The sequence below is a fragment of the Choristoneura fumiferana genome, chromosome 8 (assembly GCF_025370935.1).
Source record: "Choristoneura fumiferana chromosome 8, NRCan_CFum_1, whole genome shotgun sequence".
Taxonomy (NCBI): Eukaryota; Metazoa; Arthropoda; class Insecta; order Lepidoptera; family Tortricidae; genus Choristoneura; species Choristoneura fumiferana.
The window spans coordinates 8,964,151-8,984,295 of NC_133479.1; the positions used below are offsets into that span (position 1 = coordinate 8,964,151).

The following is a 20,145-nucleotide window of genomic DNA, read 5'->3' on the forward strand; positions in this document are numbered from 1 at the left end:
TATTCATGTTGTTGGAAAAAAAAATTACGTACGACTTTATGATATCGATTGCTATTACGGGTCAACATTTTAAGTAAACTGTTATATGGAATCTTCTAAATTGATTTAATATAAGGTGTGAAAAAATCTGAGTTAAACATAATATATTCTTAATTTTATAACCGTCGCTGCTTAGTAAATGTCGTCTGTTTTGTAAATAGATCAAGATCACACTTAAAAACTTTTTTTTAGAACAGTTAAATCGGTATCACAGGCCTACTGGACGAGTACCCATATTAACATTTCTTTTTGATATTCCACGCCATGCAACCAAATCGCCGCCCACTGCTAATTATGACTGATACTGCATTAGACAGCAGTGGCTGAAAATAATCTTTAACCGCTTGTTTTAAATCACTTTAATACAGGTCAATTCATTTTGGGCCTGTCTCTCCTGGATTTATCGGACGCAGAGGGCGCGTACACCGCCTTCTGTAAGGCCGCGAAAGGCGTCAGTACGGAGCCGTTCTTACGGCAACTTGTCGCCGCGCCCGACGCGCGTCTTACGCAGCATCAGGCGCTCGTGTTGTACTATATGAAGGTAGGCAACTGTCAACACCCATTGTCGATATATACAAACCACTTCGTAAAAAGTTAAAAGATTGCAAATAAAGTCATAAAAACGCTGTTAACTTCGTGAGTCCTCTACTCTTTATAGAACATATTAACACTTATGATCCTAATGTGTACTTGATAAGGGACAAATTGTTCATTGAAGAATTTTAAGAATGTTGAAATAATATCCAAAATAACAAAGCTGGTGACCGACGTCTAGGTCTTAAGTACTACATGTGTTAAATGAAAAAAGTTTGGACTCAAGAGGATTACAAATGATTTGCACTCTTATGGTTTATAATAAATATGTCGGTTTTTTTTTTACTACAGGTTATAAAACTGTTCGAAATCCACGACGCGGGCGCTTGCGTGGTGCGGCTCGCTGAAACTGCGATAAGTATCGCCGACAAGGATGATCCGAATCTGGTAAGTCTTGACCACATTACAGTGGTCGTGGCCACGAGTAGACAAACACGTGATAGATAAGTCCCGTTTTTGCTACGAATAAATAATAATTATTTGTTCGTAGCGCTTTTGGTATTTTGACTATGAAAGTTTATCTCTTCATTATAATATTTGGCTACAATTATTTTTCCTTTAAAGTCGCTTTATTGTGACAGGCTGACTGTGGTCGTCAGTTGAGGTTCAGTAGTCCACTGACCTTCATCACGACTTGGAAAAATATCGTGTATGTTGGTGGTTTCCCCTTGGCATTCACATGATGTGAAGTCCGGAGTTAGTTGGGAATTCCCATCGGAATTTTTGAAAAATCCCGGAATTTCAATTCAACTGCTAAACCCGAGGCCTTCTTGTAGTTATCGAACACACTCGGAATCGAAATCGTTTTCCACTTCTCTCTGTCACACAGTGTAGGATGCGGCTAGAAAGAGATCGCCATAAAGTCACAGATTATCACCATCTATCTATGATACCAGATGGTATCAGATACCATCTATGTAACACGGCTAAACAATAAAGTTTATTCTATTCTATTATTATCTAACGCACTCAAAATCAGTTCCGTTTTCACCGTTTCTTTCTGTCACACAGTGTAGGATACGGGTAGAAAGAGATGGTGAATGCGATTGCAAGCGCCAGCGCGTTACCCTAGGGCCTAGCTCCACAATGCTCGCGAAGTTCTCGACATAGTACTCGGGAAAGTTGACCGAGTTGGACGAAGTAAGACGAAATGCCTCTCAACGCTATCGTATTCGCCTAACCTCGGTCAATGAGGGCTACTGTTTTCACGCACACCAGTTGGCGCCACTGTAGACAAAGGTCCTGCCTAAAGTATAGTGGTTACTTTGGTATTACGGGCGTGAAAACAAAATTTACATTTAAATCATATTTAATACCTTAAAACCGTACCATGCATAAAAATAATATCGAGCATGCCACAGTGTTGCGTAGTCCCATTTTGTTCGGAAAAAAGAGAGGACAAAGGTTTCCGAAAGACAAAACTGTCTCAAAAGACGGACATTCATTGCCCCGTAACGCATATTTGCCATAATTAATTTCAGGTATTGTAAAATATTCACAAAACTATTCTATTATAAATAAACCCGCGTAAAAGTGACATTTGACATTTCGGAGACCTCTCGCTACACTAGCGCCTCAAGCGGCGAATTCATACGCGATAGCCCTCATTCCGCGAGCAGTGTGGAGCTAGGGTTAGACAATACGGGCACTGTTTGTGTTGCAGCCGATGTTCCAGTGGGTGGTGTTCAAGTGGCACCTGGCGGGCGGGAGCGTGGAGCGAGCGCTCAGCGCCGCCGCCGCCAACCCCGCGCCGCACGCGCGCGCCTCCGCCGCCGCCACGCTGCTCACCACGCTGGGTACGCCTCCATTTATCCTACTTAAGAGCGTTTATACCTGCTGAGCTGGCAACGTTGCATTTTTGTTAGTTTTTCCATAAAAAAATAATGAAAATTAAAAATGTCGCCCTATACGACGAAGTCCAAAATTCGAAATTTGTATGTTGCTGTCCCGCTGACATTTAATATGAAAGTGAGAGGGACGGTACGATACGAACTTATAGTTTCGTTGTAGCCCCTCAAGGCGCGACCACATGAAAGTCGGTCGACGATTGTTTCCAGCGATAAACCTGGTCACGACCCTATTTTAAATTTCCTATGACTCAAAAAAGCACCGTCAAGTCGCCGCGTTGAACAGCAGCGTCAAGATGGTCAGTGGCAGTTGTGGCAGTATTACAAATAAATGAAATTGGTGAATGAAAAAAAATAACAGTGTTTTTTTCCGAAATTGAAGCGGTTTTTTTCCAGCGACAAAGCTCAACATTTTCAGCTTTGTGACTATATGTCACGTGACCAGATTTGACGTTGGAAACGAGCGTCAAGCGACTACATGTTGCCGCAGCGCGCCTTCAGGATCTAAATGTGTAACGTTGCAGCGGCGCGCAAGCAGCTGAGCGCGCTGGTGGCGTGCGGCGCGCTGGGCGCGGAGGCGGAGCGCGCGGCGGCGGCGCGCGCCAAGCTGCACGACGCGCACGCCGACAATCCTTACTACGACTTCCTGTATGCGCTGCACATCTCGCGACACCACTACAGGAAGGGTGAGTCACCAACTACCTGCCTACTCGTCCGCTCGACACGGAAACTGGGATGCGGAGCTGTGTGTGTGTGGACGATTTACTGTCATTAATTATTCAGTACAAATGGAAAATCGTCCACATGAATTGACTATTTTGAATTTGGACCATATTTAATGTGAGCCGAAATGAATTTTGTCAAAATTATGCTAAAATATATTTAGAAGCCAAGGGCGGATATAAGGGGGCAAATGTTGTTAAAAATATATGAATAAAATAACAAATAATTTTTTCGCCCGACCGCCCCTTGTGTCCCTCCCAGAAAAAAATCCTGGATTCGGCCTAACAGGGCGCTAACTGAATAAAAAAAAACCGGCCAAGAGCGCCCGAAATAGAGTTCCGTAGCCATTACGAAAAAATTAAGTAATATTTTTCTAAGGATTTCGTATTTTGTAGGTACGGAATATTTCAAGTTTAGGTATATTTTATACCTTAGGCTGCTATTTACTCTTAAACAACTAATAATTCTCAAGAAAACTTAACCGTTATAGTTTTCCTTGTAAGTTTAATATACTTACTACCATCCTGAATTTTTTATAATTTTTCCACCCACCGGTTTAGATTTTAGAGGGGGGGGGCACGCTCGATTTTAATGAAAACTTGCACTTTAAAGTTGTAATTTTCAAACATATCACTGAATCGTAAAATCGTTTTAGTAACACCCTAATGGTTTTAAAAGACCTATCCAAAGATACCCCACACTACAAGGTTGGATGAGAAAAAAAATCACCCCCACTTTACGTCTATGGGAGGTACTCTAAAAAAAAGTTTTCTAGCATTGATAGTCCCTGAGCAAAGCCGCGGACGGACAGACAGACAGGCATGGCGAAACTATAAGGGTTCCGTTTTTGCCATTTTGGTTACGGAACCCTAAAAAGTGAACTTTGTCCCATGTTCTCTGTTCCACTACTAATCTACTATTAATTTTGAGAAGCCCTCAAGCGTAGTTGTCTGTTTTCAGCTGCGTCGATAATGTACGAGCGCGCGGCGCGGTGCGCGGCGGAGCGCGCGTCGGCGGCGGACGCGGCGCGCGCGCGCTGGCTCGCGGCCGCGCTCACCTGCCTGCGGCTCGCCAAGCCCGAGCACGCCTTCCTCGCGCGCCCCGGAGAGGTCTGCTTACATTTTAGGCTTCTATACAGTATACAGTCAAGTGCAAGTAAGTACATTGTGCTTAAGGGGCGTAAGAAGGGGATTACTAACGAGTTTGTAATTCCCTTACGGCCCGTGATACACAATGTGACTAATATTTTTAGGTTAAGAATTTGTATTTTGAAATGCCCTTCCAGGGCTATCGTATTATTACTTTATTAATAATGTAATTTTGATGATATGCAAATAAATTATTTTCATCACATTGCGAGGAAAAAATGCAACAAATAAATTATTTTGTGTCGAAACACTTTCCAGCTCGGTAAAAGAAAGACGCTAAGAAAACAACTGAATAAAATATAATGGCTACCCGCCAATACAGGGGGATACAACCAAAATTCGCAGTTCTTGTCGTACCGTCCCTCTTATTCTCGTAATAAATAAATATTTGCGTCAGCAAAACGATACGAACTTCTATTTTCGAATTGCGTACTAGCCCCCCTGATTGTAACTTTTTTCAAGTCGTCTACCATATTTATTACTAAAAAAATATTTACTAAAATTATTGCAAAACAATTTGTAAGTTTAAAATATAAAAATAGCGAAGTTTCATGATGCGTGGAAAAATTTTATGGTGTAAAATTAAGTTAAAGCTAAGTTTTAAAGATTTAAATATAAGATGTAAATAAAACGTTGGCTGACTTGAAACCTCTTTAGTCTGAAATGGCGTACCTACTTACTTTTAAAACTAAAGTAGTAACTCCCTTGAGAAGAAAAACTATACATCCATAACTCCCGCGGGAACAATTGAGGCCATTGTCCTTTAGTACACAGGCATGGAATAACATCATTGACGAGCAAGTGTGATAAAAATATGTAAATCTATTCGAACCACTCAAAAATATGTTACCACGGCCTTATTACGTGGGCATAAGCGTCTATGGTAACGAAGTGTAACTGAAGCACCCTGCACCCGTCTAATGAGGGCTATCGCGTATGAATTCGCCACTAGAGGCGCTAGTGTAGCGTGAGGTCTTCGAAATCTCAAATCTCATAGTTTTTGGGTGAGCTACGCGGGTTTATTTATAATTAAAATAATTTTGTGAATATTTTGCAATATCTGAAATTAATTATGGCAAATATGTGTTCCGAGGCAATGAATGTCTGTGTTTTGAGACAGTTTTGTCTTTGGAAACCTTTGTCCTCCCTTTTTTCCGAACAAAACGGGGACTATGCAACACTGTGGCATGCTCGATATTTTTATGATACGGTTTTAAGGTGTATTAAATATGATTTTAATCTAAACTTTGTTTTCACGCCCGTAATAACAGACTTTGAAAGCCATACTTAAAAACCTCACGCAACAGTGCGCCATCTAGTGAGACAAAAATGATAGCCCTCATTGGACCAGACTTTTTACTACTTAGAACGAAAGCCTTAAAAGCCAGAAATCTCAAAAGTATTTATTACTTATTGCTACAGGTAATCGGTCCGGATGAGTTGGCGGCTGAACTTCGGGAAGAGGTCCCTGATTCACTGGACCCTATACAGAAAGCGTTGCTAGGTAATTTGTGTTTTTCTATCTTATCGAGGCCTGAGAGTTATTCATGGTTCATGGACATCCAAATTGCAAGTAAATAGTACATTACTGCAGAGGCCATGAAGTAAGGGATTGATGGACGAATTCGGGTAGACGGCCGAGTTGTAGACGAGGAAATATTTCATCCATCCATCCATCCATCCATCCATCCATCCATCCATCCATCCATCCATCCATCCATCCATCCATCCATCCATCCGTCCATCCGTCCATCGCATCGCATAGTAGTAATCAGTCCGATGTCCTTCATGGCCTAGGCAATTTAAAAGTTAATAATGCTTCATGTCCATTTCGTGACATTAACGCATACATTTCAGAGCATGTTTGAGAAATATATATTTTTCTGACTATCTGTTCTGTTTTTAGATTTCGATCAGAATACAAAAGTGTTTGCGTCAACTAATTTATTATTTTGCATAATTTAAAAAATCAGTGAGCAAAATCGCAGCGGACAAAGTAATACTGATACATGTTTCTACTGCACTAATCCAAATATTTGAACTTTATGATCCATTTCAGAAGCAGAGATAGATAAGTCGATCATTAAATGAAATGAAAAACCTATTTCCATGAATCCCGATAATTATGCATCGTTGCACATTATAGAATTCATACGCCTCATATATAATTAGAAATTGAATGCATGTTTGAGAAATAATATATCATTTTTTAGCAACTCATCGTGTTCTTTTTAGATTTTACATTAGTCAGAATACAAATGTATTGTGTCTGTCAAATAATTATTATTAATCGTTTTGTTTTTTTAGGAGGTGACAACATAACGATTAAAATATCACACGCATCTATATTTCAACGCACTCAGGACTAACGAACATGCTGCTGTGACATATATAGACGCTGCAATCAACGATTTTGCTCTCGTTGTCTAACTATTGTTTTTTAGGAGGTACATGATTTCGACATCATGCACCTAAAGGACGCAGACGCGGAAACGCTTGCTGGCTAGCGAGCTAGATTTCTGCTTGGTTGCTAGCTAATGGTATGCATAAATAGCGAATAGTTGTAGCGATATTTTAGCGGTTTTATTGTTTCCGACCAAATATCTAACAAAACTATACTCGTGAAAAAAAATCTCTACCTATAAAACATGTTAAATATGTAGAGGAAAACGAGCAAGCTTATATAAAGGAATCACCGTCGGTTTCTGATATTTTATGACAAGTTTTTTTCTTGGCAATTACTTGGCTCGCCCATTCATAATTAGGTACTATAGCTATGTCTATGCAATAAATGTGTGTTCGTGCAGCTCCTCCATCTCCACAATGTAAGAATACAAAAATCACACAAACCGAACTATCACACCACCATACTTCACTGAGGCGTTTCGAACTCAACCAGAGTTCATCCTCAGAGCAAAAACACCGTTCACCATGTTATTTTTATTAATTATTTTTTAATTTTGTGTGGAAGTTAAGAGCGTTTTTATCTGCTGAGCTGGCAACGTTGCATTTTTGTTAGTTTTTCTCGATTATTCCATAAAAATTGAATGAAAATTAATAATGTTGTCTGATAGAACACTTCTTAATATATACGTTAATGTGTCTACTCCAATAATTATTCGTTATAGACTTTTATTTTCTTTAAAAACCGGTCATAAACATTAATTCGCTTCTTAAGTCAATAGAAGATTATCTCCGTATTCAATATTTTTATTTTAAAATTTCGATGTTTTCCCACTTGTCATATTAGTAATCAGTAGCTTTAATGAGGGTAACTTATCATACAGGATAAAAATCCTGTACAGTCAAATGCAAAAATATGGAAACGGCCAAAGTTACAAAAAAATATGTATGTCGGCGGCCGATGGTAAAATCCGCCAGATCACGAAATTCCTAGGCATATCGCGAAATGGCGCCATATCATGATATATGCCTAAAAGTTGATCAGGCATATATCACGATGTGTCTGAGAAACGATACGGCAGATCGATTAGAGCAATGCATTCGTCGATATTCCTAGCTCTATACCTAAAAAGGATACCTCTAAATCTAAAAAGGATAAATTTAGGTACGACGAGCAATGCGAGGAGTGCTGGTTAGTATGAATTGTGACCACAACGCACGAGCAGAGCGAGCGAAGCGAGCGTGCCGCGGCAGCGGCCGGCGAAGTGCTAGAACCGATATGGCGGCGTTTCATGATATGCCTAGGAATTTCATGATTTGCCTGAACGTCACTAGGCAAATCGTTGAACGGTGAATTTTGAACGATATGGCGGATGTCCCTTAGCCGATTCATAAAATGGCGCCATTTCACGATATAAATAAATAAATAAATATCATGGGACACTTCACACCAATTGACCTAGTAAATAAACATACTTATATTGATAAATACATACTTAAATACATATTGAACATCCAAGACCCGAGAACAAACTTTGTATTATTCATACAAATATCTGCCCCGGCCGGGAATCGAACCCGGAACCTCAAGCCTATGCCTAGGAATTACGTGATCTGCCGGATTTTACAATCGGCCGCCGACATATACACGACTTTATGCACTTTGGCCGTGGCGATATCTTTGCACTTGACTATACGATACTATAACTATAGGTAGCTTTGCTATATATAACTATACCATACTATAGGTATAGGGATCTGAACTTGTATGTAATAGTGTTAAAAAATTAACATCAAGTATAAAGTTCAGATAGAATGGTCGATTGTGCCGATGACGGAGGAAACGGAGCGATGTAATCTATTCTCTTGTGCTAAGATTATTTGTGGTGCGTCCAGGATAAGGACGGCGCAGGCTGCGTGCGCGCGCTGCTGGCGGGGGGGCGGGTGGCGGAGGCGGCAGACGCGTGCGCGGGCGCGCTGCGCGGCGCGCTGGTGGCGCTGGCGCCGCACGCGCCTCCCGCCGCCGCGCCGCTCGCCGTTGCCGACCTGCTGCTGGCCGAGCTGCGGGCGGCCCCGCGCCCGCACTACACTGAGGTCAGTGACCCGTACCCTAACGTGGCTGGTGCAGACGGCAGACGCGTGCGCGGGCAATTCCGAACAATGACTGATCAGGCGGCACGGCCACGCCCCCACTGGCCGTACCATCCTTTCCACCCACAGTAGCCACAATTCAATTCAATTGGGTCTATATAAATATGTATAAGCGTTAAGCATAAGCTATTTAATACCACCAATCAAAGACATTCTTATGAGCAGTCAAGATGTGATTCTCCCATAGATATTGTATGGTATGGTAATACTAAACTGTGACTTCACGTGTTAACCAACTCAATTAAACAACTTTTTTTTTTCAAAATTATTACATGTACATTTTTACGGTTATATAGTCCATTCCGGATAACATTAGAGGTCACGGAAGAAGTGTTTCTAAAAATTTTTTGTGAAGTCGTAATAATGATGATGATGGATGATGAATAAAAGAAGTAAGAAGATGAAGTCATAATTTTGTTTACTTTGTAAGTAAATTAATACGTAATGTACTTACAAAATAACACAATATTAATACGTAATTTGCTACATAATATTAATTCGATTTATATTATACATAGTTTATAACTGTGTTTCGAGGACTCATCCGCTCTCAATTCCCGTTTAAAAATATTGTACTCGTAGTTACTGCTATATGAAGTTCAAGCTTTTTTCCATTCCAAATTTCATCGAATGCTTTAGTTGTGAAAAGTTAATTATTCGTATATGAACATGAAACTACCGTGAGACTCACTCATATTAAATGATATTGTAACTGATAACTCACGTCTTAAACCGAGTTTAGCTCGACATGTTTCGGGCTATTTCGTAGCCCTTCTTCTGCTTCTGCTTGTGTGCGTGTTGCGGCAGCCGCCGAGTCGCGTGCTCCTGAGAAGAAGGGCTACGAAATAGCCCGAAACATGTCGAGCTAAACTCGGTTTAAGACGTGGGTTATCCGTTACAATATCATTTAATATTCGAATATGATTAAAGGTCATCACATTTTGATCCAAACTGGCGATTAAAAACTATGAATTTATAATGCACAGAATATTTCTTGAGTTAACAATATTATAAACGTTCTGTTTCTTGCAGAAAGTTCTTTACCTCTGCTTCTTTAGACGTTTATGTTTTCAACAAAAAAGAAAAAGATTTTTTTATTTTTTTTTTAATTATGATATGAAAAATAGCAAAGTTAATCTCACTAGTATTAATTATAGTTGCGAAAGTTTGTAAGTCAGTATGTTTGTTTGTTATCTACCTTTTCACGTCTTAACCGCTGAACCGATTTAGGTGAAATTCGGTGTACAGATAGTACAAGTCCCGGGAAAGGACATAGAATAGTAATAGGTATCCCGGAAAATTGCACAGTTCCCGCGGGATAGCAAAAAACGAATTCTACGTGAACGGAGTATGAATAATTGAAACTAATATTGACGTCTTCGATATTTTAATTAGAATTAAGTCTAGACCATTATACAAAAAAAAAAAATGACTTCCTAAAGCGTGCACTATAAAGAGCCTAATTTCCTTCTGTCCATTCCTATATTGAACAGACTGTAGTACTTTTCGGATAGGACGGGTACGGTGACACATGTCATTAAGCAATTAAAGGGTTGTGACAATGTAAATTCGAATCGATTCATTGCGATTCTCGATTAAATATGCCAAAGGTGTGTATCGATTTTACTACTGATAGTTTATATTTTTAACTAGTTTTTGCCTGCGGCTTCACCCGCGTAGCAAGTGTTTTTGCTTGTCTATCGTGATCTCATATACCATGCGGTCTTCTTTGGCACTATATCAAAACTAATAACGGTAAAAAACTTAACAAAAACCGTAATAACAAAATTGAATAACAAAGTATCAGTTCAAAACATCAAACAATACGAAACACTCGATACAAAGACACATTTAAGGACCTACGCTCTCGTATTAATTGACAGATGATGCGAGTCAAACGATTTGACAAGATTGTGGAATCGATTCGGTCGATAAGCAGTCAAGCTCTATTGAAATAGTGTTCCGTTTTACGCGATGAAAGTTGACGAGATTAAAAATTTTCTTTTTAGTTTTCAAACATAATAATATATTTTTAAGTAATTTTTGTTTATTATTACGAAATCTTTTAAGCTATAGAGATTTTTTTTGTTCTTTCTGGATTCATGTATATTTTTTTTATAAATTATTGGCCTGAAACGTTCATGGCGTGGAATGGAAAAAACGCAAGTGTCACCGTACCCATCCTATACGAAAATTACTATAGTTGAAAATTAATTCAGCTTTAAATTAAATGTCTTTTTAGGGTTCCGTACACAAAAAAAACGGAACCCTTATAGTATTACTCGTGCGTCTGTCGGTCCGTATGTCACAGCCAATTTGCCCCGAATCGAACACAGATGTGCAAAGTATTTTTTTAGATTACAGGAAAACCTATATTACTTAATTCTATCAATTGAAAATAAAGTGGTAAACACATTTTATTATAATACGTTCACTTACGGAAAATAGTTCACTAAAACACCACTAGATGTATTAATTTTAAAAAAAGCATCGTAAAAATATTTATAAAAAAAATAGGGGGAAACATTTGACTTTGGCATTGTACGGAACCCTCTCCACGCGAGTTCAACTCGCACTTGGCCGGTTTTTTTATTAGAACTGTGTCTTAGAATTATTGATTAATGGTGTCAAATATGCCATCGAGATTTGTTAGATGATTTCCGCGAACGCATATTTTATTCTATAATGTTGTATTGTATTCCGTAGATATCCCGATTTAATTACGAGTATAAAATTTGATTTGTATTTGCATTGAAATAATAATAATACCTAGCTACATTTATAATACATACCTAGTCATGCCACAGCTCGCTATTACCATACAAAATCTACGAGTGGATCATGTTTACTACTAATATCATAAATACGGCAGTTTGTTTGTTCCGCTCTCAAGCCTTAGCATATTAGAAGTCCAGAAGAAAAATAGAATATCTTTACCCAAGGACGCGCGATCAACGAATTCTCCGCAGACGAAGTCGCGGCCAATAGCTAGTAAAAGTAATTATTTAAGTTTGTTCACTCGAATAAGCGCCCTGTTAGTTTGTTTAACATCGGCATATCAAAAACAAATTTAGAGCCACACCTTGTTTTAAACTCACGGTGCGTAAGGTTAGGCTTAAAAAGTGAAGTTTCTAGATTTACGGCGCTCGCGTCATCAGGTACTCAATATTAAAGGCTATTTGCGTATCACCAAGGCTAAGCCAAAGTCACACAAACCACAAGTATTACGTTCAGTTCTCCATAAAAATACACGCGCCGGTAATTTGACGATCACCGAGGTTGTTGTTAACAATGTTTTGTTTTTTCAGATATACGAAGAACTGGACCAACTAGTTAAGGAGTACACAGAAGTAGTAGTGAGAACGTCGGAAGACATGAAGCTGGCTCATTTGAACTATTCGGTTGTCAAGTAAACCTAACAGGAAATTAATACAATGCATGAGTTTTAAATCAATTTATTATTTAATGTCATGTTCCTCATCAAATTATACTACAACCAAAACCATCAAAATAAATAAATTATCCCTTCAACACACAATAAAAATAAAGATAACAATTCACATCTAGTCTACATTTGTAGTAAAAAGTTGAGCAGATCTTTTTACCATAAAGCCTTTGATGTAGTCGGCAGTAGAAGTGGAGTGGAGGTTGTAGTGCTCAAAGCTATGTACAGTCGCCATCAGATATAGCGGAGCACACAAGGTGGTCAAAAATATCGGAACATGCACTCTATTACTGTATTTCTATTATTGCATTTCTATTATTTTGCAGGTGGTAGGACCTTGTGCAAGGTCCGCCCGGATTGCTACCACCATCTTGCTCGCTAATCCTGCCGTGAAGCAGCAGTGCTTGCACTGTTGTGTTTCGGCGTGGAGAGTAAGACAGCCGGTGAAATTACTGGCACTTGAGGTATCCCATCTTAGGCCTCTAGGTTGGCAACGCATCTGCAATATCTCTGGTATTGCAGATGTTTATCGGTGGTGGTGATCTCTTACCATCAGGAGACCCACTTGCTCGTTTGCCATCCAGTAGAATTAAAAAAAAAAAAAAAAAAAATTTGACGACCGGATGGCTAAGTGGTTAGAGAACCTGACTACGAAGCTTGAGGTCCCGGGTTCGAATCCTGGCCAGTGCAGATATTTGTATAAATTACGAATGTTTGTTCTCGGGTCTTGGATGTTTAATATGTATTTAAGTATGTATTTATATATATAAGTATGTTTATCCGTTGCCTAGTGTCCATAGCACAAGCCTTGCTCAGTTTGGGACTAGGTCAATTGGTTTCAAGTGTCCCATGATATTTATTATTATATTTAGTATATTATTATTAAGGCATAGAGGCCATGTTTCGACATTTTTGATCATCTTGGCCGCTCCGAAATATCTGATGGCGACTGTACGTACGTACATCCCACTATAACTATACTGTTAATGTAATAAAATAAGTGTGTGTAGATTATTTTGAGCACCATAACTGCCTATTCACTTCTGCTACTTACTTTAGTGTTCATAGTGAAAAATAAATATGAACAGAAACCTAGGTTTCGTATTGAAAATTGCGTCATGATCAAGTTATCCATAAATGCATAATTTATTATTAAAACTAGATTACGTTAAAGCGTAAGCATAAATGCTCGTTAGATTTTCCCAACGGCGTTTTTTAGCACTGGAAACAAAACTAATTAAGACAACGTGGCGCGACGTACGCTTTTCGTGCTGACCCAACATAAGGTCAATAATTAAATGCCGTGTGGACATGTTAAGCAAACGCCAGCAAGATGCGATCCTTTACAGCTACCGGCAGAGACGCTAGCTGCACTGTGGTACCAGGCAGCAAACGCCATTGCGATATGATAAAATAACAGAAAAAAAATTATAACAAAAAATTGAACCAACTACAAAAAATGATGAAAATATTTTTCTACCAGTCTGAAGTCGGTGCCTCAGCACGACTCAGTAGGAGTGATTGAAGTATAAATAGTATGTAGGTGAGATAGACGATTATAGGTCCACTCCTGCTGGCTCGTGCTGCGAGGCACCAAGTTCAGACTGGTAGAAAATTATTTTCTTGGTTTTTGTAGTTGGTTAAATTTTTTGATATAAAATTTTTATTTAAGCATATGGTAAAAATACTAATTTTGTAACGAAGAAAATATACATCCGAATTAGTGCCTCCAAGTTTGAAAAACGTCATCCATACTAATATTATAAATGCGAAAGTGTGTGTGCTTGTATGTTTGTTTGTGTTTGTCCGCCTTTCACGTCGAAACGGAGCGACCGATAAACGTGATTTTTGGCATAGAGACAGCTTATGGGTCAAAGAGTGACATAGGCTACTTTTTAATCCGGAAAAATGCACAGTTCCCGAGGGAATAGCGCTTGATTACCGAATTCCACGCGGGCGAAGCCGCGGGCAAAAGCTAGTAATACATAAATCAACATTTTATTTAGGCTTATTGAAATATTAGCCAAAGATATAAATATTTGCTGTTGTTCAAATGAAATATATAATGATGTAGAGCATATATAGGGTAAAATAAAAGATGTCAATGTCATGGTGTAATAGTTACAAACTAATTAAATGTATAGGACGCCACAAAGTAACCTACGCTTTGTTCAAGATAACAAAATAACCTTCACCCTAACTAAACCAAACATGTCTTATTTGCAATAAGCTATATGCTACTGACATTGAAGTTTCTGTATGCCTTAAGTCATAATAGGTATAGAGATGAGTATGATCAAAGGTCAACATCCGCTTTACGCGTGTTTAACAATCAAGTCATATATTATACTATGTAAAGGTGTCAACATTTTTGTTTAAATTCACTAATCTTGTTGTTATCATGCTAATGCGTTATTTAAAACGCTCTAATCTGTATATCCGTGTTTATAAGCAGGTATGTACTTGTTATATCATAAATGACACATGATTTACGTATGTAGCATGTATATAGGCTCGTAGGTATACCTATATACCTACTTGTAAGTTAAAAACTTAAACAAATTTCAATGCTGACCATTAGGAAGACACATTGTAAACTTTATTTATCTTTTAGAATCTTGTTTATGCTCAAATAGCCTGGTAAGACCAATGTAAACTTAAATAACCAGAATTTGAAAGAAAGTAACTTTCCTTTAACATTTGCTTGGACTTATGTTCTAAATATAGTGCACTGGCCCTTATGAGATTAGAGGTGTAATTAGAATGTATAATGTCTTTTGGTTCTCAAGATATCAACCACATTGAAATTAAGTTGTACCTAAATGCCTTTCTACTTGAGAATGAGGTCAATTTTTAAACTTATTTATATAAGACTTGAGCTAAAGTACCAAAAATTGTTTATTCTTTGTAAATATCATTTTAAACATAAAAAAAACTGATATGAACAAAACAATGGCCTTTTAGTTAATATTATATGTAATGGTTTTTTTTGACATTACATCAATTAGGTATTTTAAAACAATACCTATGTCCATAGTTTCTCTGAAGATATTCAAGAAAAAAATAGTCAATTAAATTTAATTTTTTGTTCTGGCATATAGAAACCAATGAATGAATGCATTTAGCTGTGTTTGGCCTTTACCCTCATTATGCTAAATACTACCTTCACTAACTTCTCATAAATAAGAAACATTAAAGCAGCTGTCATTACTGTTTGCAATAACTTGGCTTCAAGCCCACGGAACATGAGCCAGGGATTAGATTTAATATCTTTCCACAGAGGCTTCATGCTGGTTCCTGAACGCAGTCTCATTTGCACCAACTGCAGGGGATAAGTGACTGTGGTTGCAATAGCTTTTGCAAATGCACCCATCAGAAATGCAGAGTAATAGTTGTTGTTAATACCCTTTGAAACAAGATGCCGTTTCAAAGCTTCATACACCATAAACTGTATTGCGGGGTTTGAAACTAACAATAATGAAGGAATAGTACCAGACCACAATCCTTTTGCTCCTTCCGTCTTAAAGACAGATATTAAGCCTTCAAACAGACTGTCAAATGAATTCTTTTCCAACTTCATTCTTGTGTTTACTACCCAAAGAGGGGAAGTAAGAAGAACATTGATACTACCAGCTGCAATACCATACATTAAATCCTGTAATGCTGATGTGTTAGTAGCAGCACATCTACGTAAGCCATGGAAAGTATAGAAATATACAAAGTTGGAGATTGAGAGTGACTGCAAAACTGGAGCCAAGCCACGGTACAAAGACTCAATACCTTCCTCATTTGCCAGTTTTAGTAGAAGTTCCCATGAAGATGAGCCTTGATATTTATTGGAATCCTCAACTGTAAAAAAAAAACAATAAGTTAGGGCTAAGAATTTTTTTGAAGAAGTTCAACATGAACTCTAAATAAAGCTCTAAATAATTTAAATACCTTGTAGCCTTGACCGGAGAGTATCTAATGGATAAAATGCGGCCATGCTTGCGACGCTTCCCTGAGGAAATAAAATAGGTCATAACAGCAACTTACCATGTTAGACCATTTTTTTTAAGTGCAAATAACATGAAACAAAAAAATACAGGTTACTTACCGTAGCTCCGGCCATGGCATGAACGAGTGTCTCATAGCTGAATAAAGGATTTTGAGGTGCCATTTTAAAATTATTCCAGTGCCTCCTCTAAATAGGCCACTTAATTTATTATTTTTATTTATTTAGTCTTCGGCACAGAATATATAATAGTACTTCTTCGGCTAGACTTGAAAAATACGTGACTTATTGACACACTCTATGGTTATTCAGGGTAGCCATCATCTGTATCTGTATAACTTATAAATGAAATTTTCTCTTTACATATTGAAGAAAACAGGTTTTTATCCACACAAATTAAGCACAGCGCATAATTTCTAATGTTCACGTTCGTTCACTCATCATACACAACTGGACTGGACCGACTGATTATAATAAATAATGTACTCTGTGGGTGGGGGGACCAACCGACTGGACTGGACGTCGAGTGGTGTCAGGAGTACAACGGTTGTACCTACAGTACTTGCTTATAATATACTCTAAGTTCAGGCCTACACCACGAAGTGCAAAACTCGAATTTCGTATGTTGCCGTCCCTCTGACGCTTACGTCATTTAATACGCAAGTGAAAGGGACGGTGCGATACGAACTTCGTTTTGTGAGTTTCATAAGGGGGGGCTACTACAAAAATCGAAGTTCGTATCGTACCGTCTCTTTCACTCTCGTATTAAATAATATAAGCGTCAGCGGGACGGCAAGATACGAAGTTCGAATGTTGCACTTCGTAATAAAGAGCATTCGTTTGATATTAAAATAATAAGTATGCTACCACTCGTTATAAATTGTATTTGTCACGTATAACTATTCCGACCAAACCAGATCCTGATCCTACTTTCCTATCAAAATTCAAAACTCCGTGATATTTTTTAATGGCTCCGTTTCCTCACTGTATGTTCTATCCTTGTTCTATCCGAACTTGTATATTGCCATAAAAAAAGCATTTTGTTCGTAGATTGATTTTACAAAGATTGATAAAAATGGGTGTCTTGGTTTAATGGTTTAATGGGGCAACATAGTGGCAACGTTGTCGTTTCTCATCATCAGTTATCTGCACAAGTGTCGTTTCTCGAATATATAATAATAATAAGCGCCATCTAGTTTCTAGCTTAGCTAGCATATATGTTCGCATAACTATAGGTAGAGTCATTCACGTTGACGCGTGCCGTGGTTCTTACTACAGTGTCAATATGTCTAATTTTGTCAATCAAAATCACGCGTCTTCGTGGATGGCACTAGGTATATACCCGTTAATATCCTATGAGACAGAACAACTAAATATCACTGTTTATTTCTTCGACGTGAATATTCTGCCCTCATAAGGCCATTGGCAGTATCTCATTTTTAGACATTTCGAGTAAACAGAGAAAATGTGTAAATTGATTACGCGTCATGTTGTAGATAATAATATACGGCCAATTTGCTTAGTTAATCTAATAAAGAATGTTTCATGCTACGTGAAATGAAGTTCTGTTGTGGCGACGTCCTTACGGGGTTCATGGTATAGCTTCGCAATATACCTACAACTTTCGCCATATACTAGTTTAATAATATGATCATAAGATGAACACTATTCGAGAACTTTAGATATAACTCTTAGATTATTTAATCTCGTTTACTATCACATACCCTCAAGTAGGATACGTGAGGAAATCGGGCTTCCGCCCACTGGCCTCCCAACAAATCCCATCACAGGCAGCCCAAACCACCAGAACCAACACACGGTTCAATACAAAGGTTTGATTACATTTAGTTACTATGAAAGCTCAACAAGCAATTTCGTCATACAAACTTTACTTATCACGATTAGTGTTATTCTCTTGATCATATTGCTTTATATCGGACACTACATATGTAAGGAAAAGTATAAGGAACTCACCAGTGGTTGTTCTCTTACTCGATGCACTAATGCAATGTGCAACTTCTTTCCTATCCTCCTTACATACTCTTTATTCAAGTTAATGTCCTATTCAGTTATCAGTCCCGCTTTATTTTCGACTGTTAAAATTCAAACTAGTGACAGCTGTCAAGTGCCATAAAACAATTACTTTATTATACTGCCAGTGTTACCAATACAATGTCAATTACAGTTTAAGGTTAGCTCACCTTCAGGTATAATTCGCGCCTAGCCGCGACATCTGTCAAATAAACTATCTATTAAATAGTATTTCCATAAAATAAAAATCGGTGATTTAATCATTCGAGATAATGAATATTCGATGAAATGAAAAAATAGGGAACGTTCACTTTTAACTAATATTCGATTAAAATTTTGTCGACATTTCAAGGGTAAACCACCGAATACGAAGGCACAAATATTTTTTGGCATAACAGAAGATGTCACAGCCCCATGAATTTCACAAGAAAAAAAAAAGTTACTGTCAAAATCTATAAGCGACATTGCGGTTTTTTTTTCTATGGAAGTGTAGCCGTCTGACTGACGCAAGACTGACGTTAGTTATCTCTGAGTAGTCTGTCTGTGGTTTGTTTGATTGACTGACAGTGACATAACACATGACATTACAGAAGGAGTTGACGAGTTTTCACGAAGTCTTGTTCACGCTATGGTCTCTTCTCAATAGATGTAGGCTTCATCATTTGCATAGAAGCTAGCGAAATCTAGCGCTCCTTGTTAAAAATAACTTACCTATAAAATTCTGCTTTCTTGCCATAACCAAATATAATAGTGAAAGTACATCAATATGTTTTATATCATATTAAACATTCATCTTAATAATTAACATTTTATTCAAAGATTAATTGAACTTTCTCAAGAAATTGAAAGGAACAGAGAACATTTACTAGTAACATTGCTACCTACTCGTTTATGGACTGTACTGCAGGGCTACTATGAAACTCGAAACTCGATGTTCGTGTCGTGCGGTCCCTCTGACACTTATACTACTTAATACGAGAGTGAGAGGACGGTACGATACGAACTTCGAGTTTCGATTTACGTAGTAGCCCCGCTGTATCTGTCATTGCTTTTCCGAGGTAAAAAAACAAAATGTCGGTTATGTCTGCAAAGTTTTAGAAAACTTGTGGTTTTACAGTTTTTCCAACCTTTTTTGCCGTTTTTTTAGTGAGTTGTGTTTTCATTTGTGTTTTAGTGCTTCCTCCTCCGTTAAATTCTCGCGTCGAGACGAGATAGACTGATTTTAGTATCTATTATCTACTGAACGTAATTGTTAAATATTATGTCTTTTCTCATTTGCTGCGTGCCTGGATGCATGACGAGAAGTGGAAAAGGTAACCATTCTAATAAATTAGTTTACCAATTGTAAGGTTGAGCTTTCAGTCTCTCATAAAATACCTATTGAAGTAAGCTTGGCAAAGGCGAATGATATCGCTAGGTATACATTCTAACTGTATTTAAAAGGTTAATAATAATCATTAACCGTTGTTGAAATAGGGTTTCTTATTTTGATCAATGTTTTTGGCACCACAGCCATCGTATCACATCGTTATTATGCCGAAAAATATGCTGAGAGCCCTATGTCTCTGATTAAGGATAACAGATGGAATGATGATGAGGCTACCTCTGCGCTTTCCAGAGAAAAAAGGTCTTAAAAGACAGACAGATCATATAAGCCTTTATATACCTATATTATAAGGGATCATATATGTGATCATTTATGGGGTTCCTTTTTTTTCTTTTGTGGCACAAGTTCAAATTTGTTTTATGAGAATAAAGCACAATTGCATA

The 20,145-nt window shown here is 38.0% G+C and overlaps 2 protein-coding genes across 2 annotated transcripts in view; one reads left to right on the top strand and one right to left on the bottom strand.

Annotated features, from left to right (window-relative positions):
- The window catches only part of Nup160 (nuclear pore complex protein Nup160), a 28,097-nt gene extending 14,838 nt beyond the window's left edge, over window positions 1–13,259 (top strand). The window contains exons 19-27 of the mRNA XM_074091107.1: window positions 408–580; window positions 925–1,020; window positions 2,297–2,429; window positions 3,005–3,166; window positions 4,164–4,312; window positions 5,774–5,855; window positions 6,659–6,690; window positions 8,651–8,848; window positions 12,214–13,259. Of these exons, the coding sequence (XP_073947208.1) occupies window positions 408–580; window positions 925–1,020; window positions 2,297–2,429; window positions 3,005–3,166; window positions 4,164–4,312; window positions 5,774–5,855; window positions 6,659–6,690; window positions 8,651–8,848; window positions 12,214–12,318 (1,130 nt within the window). The 3' untranslated portion in view covers window positions 12,319–13,259. The remainder of the gene's footprint in view (window positions 1–407; window positions 581–924; window positions 1,021–2,296; window positions 2,430–3,004; window positions 3,167–4,163; window positions 4,313–5,773; window positions 5,856–6,658; window positions 6,691–8,650; window positions 8,849–12,213) is intronic.
- On the bottom strand, window positions 12,345–17,027 carry PMP34 (Peroxisomal Membrane Protein 34). Its single transcript, XM_074091029.1, has 3 exons — window positions 16,447–17,027; window positions 16,290–16,350; window positions 12,345–16,199 (listed from the first exon to the last, which is right to left on the bottom strand). The coding sequence occupies exons 1-3, from the start codon at window positions 16,507–16,509 to the stop codon at window positions 15,472–15,474; spliced, it is 852 nt and encodes a 283-aa protein (XP_073947130.1). The 5' UTR covers window positions 16,510–17,027; the 3' UTR covers window positions 12,345–15,471.
- Between the last annotated feature and the right edge of the window lie 3,118 nt (window positions 17,028–20,145).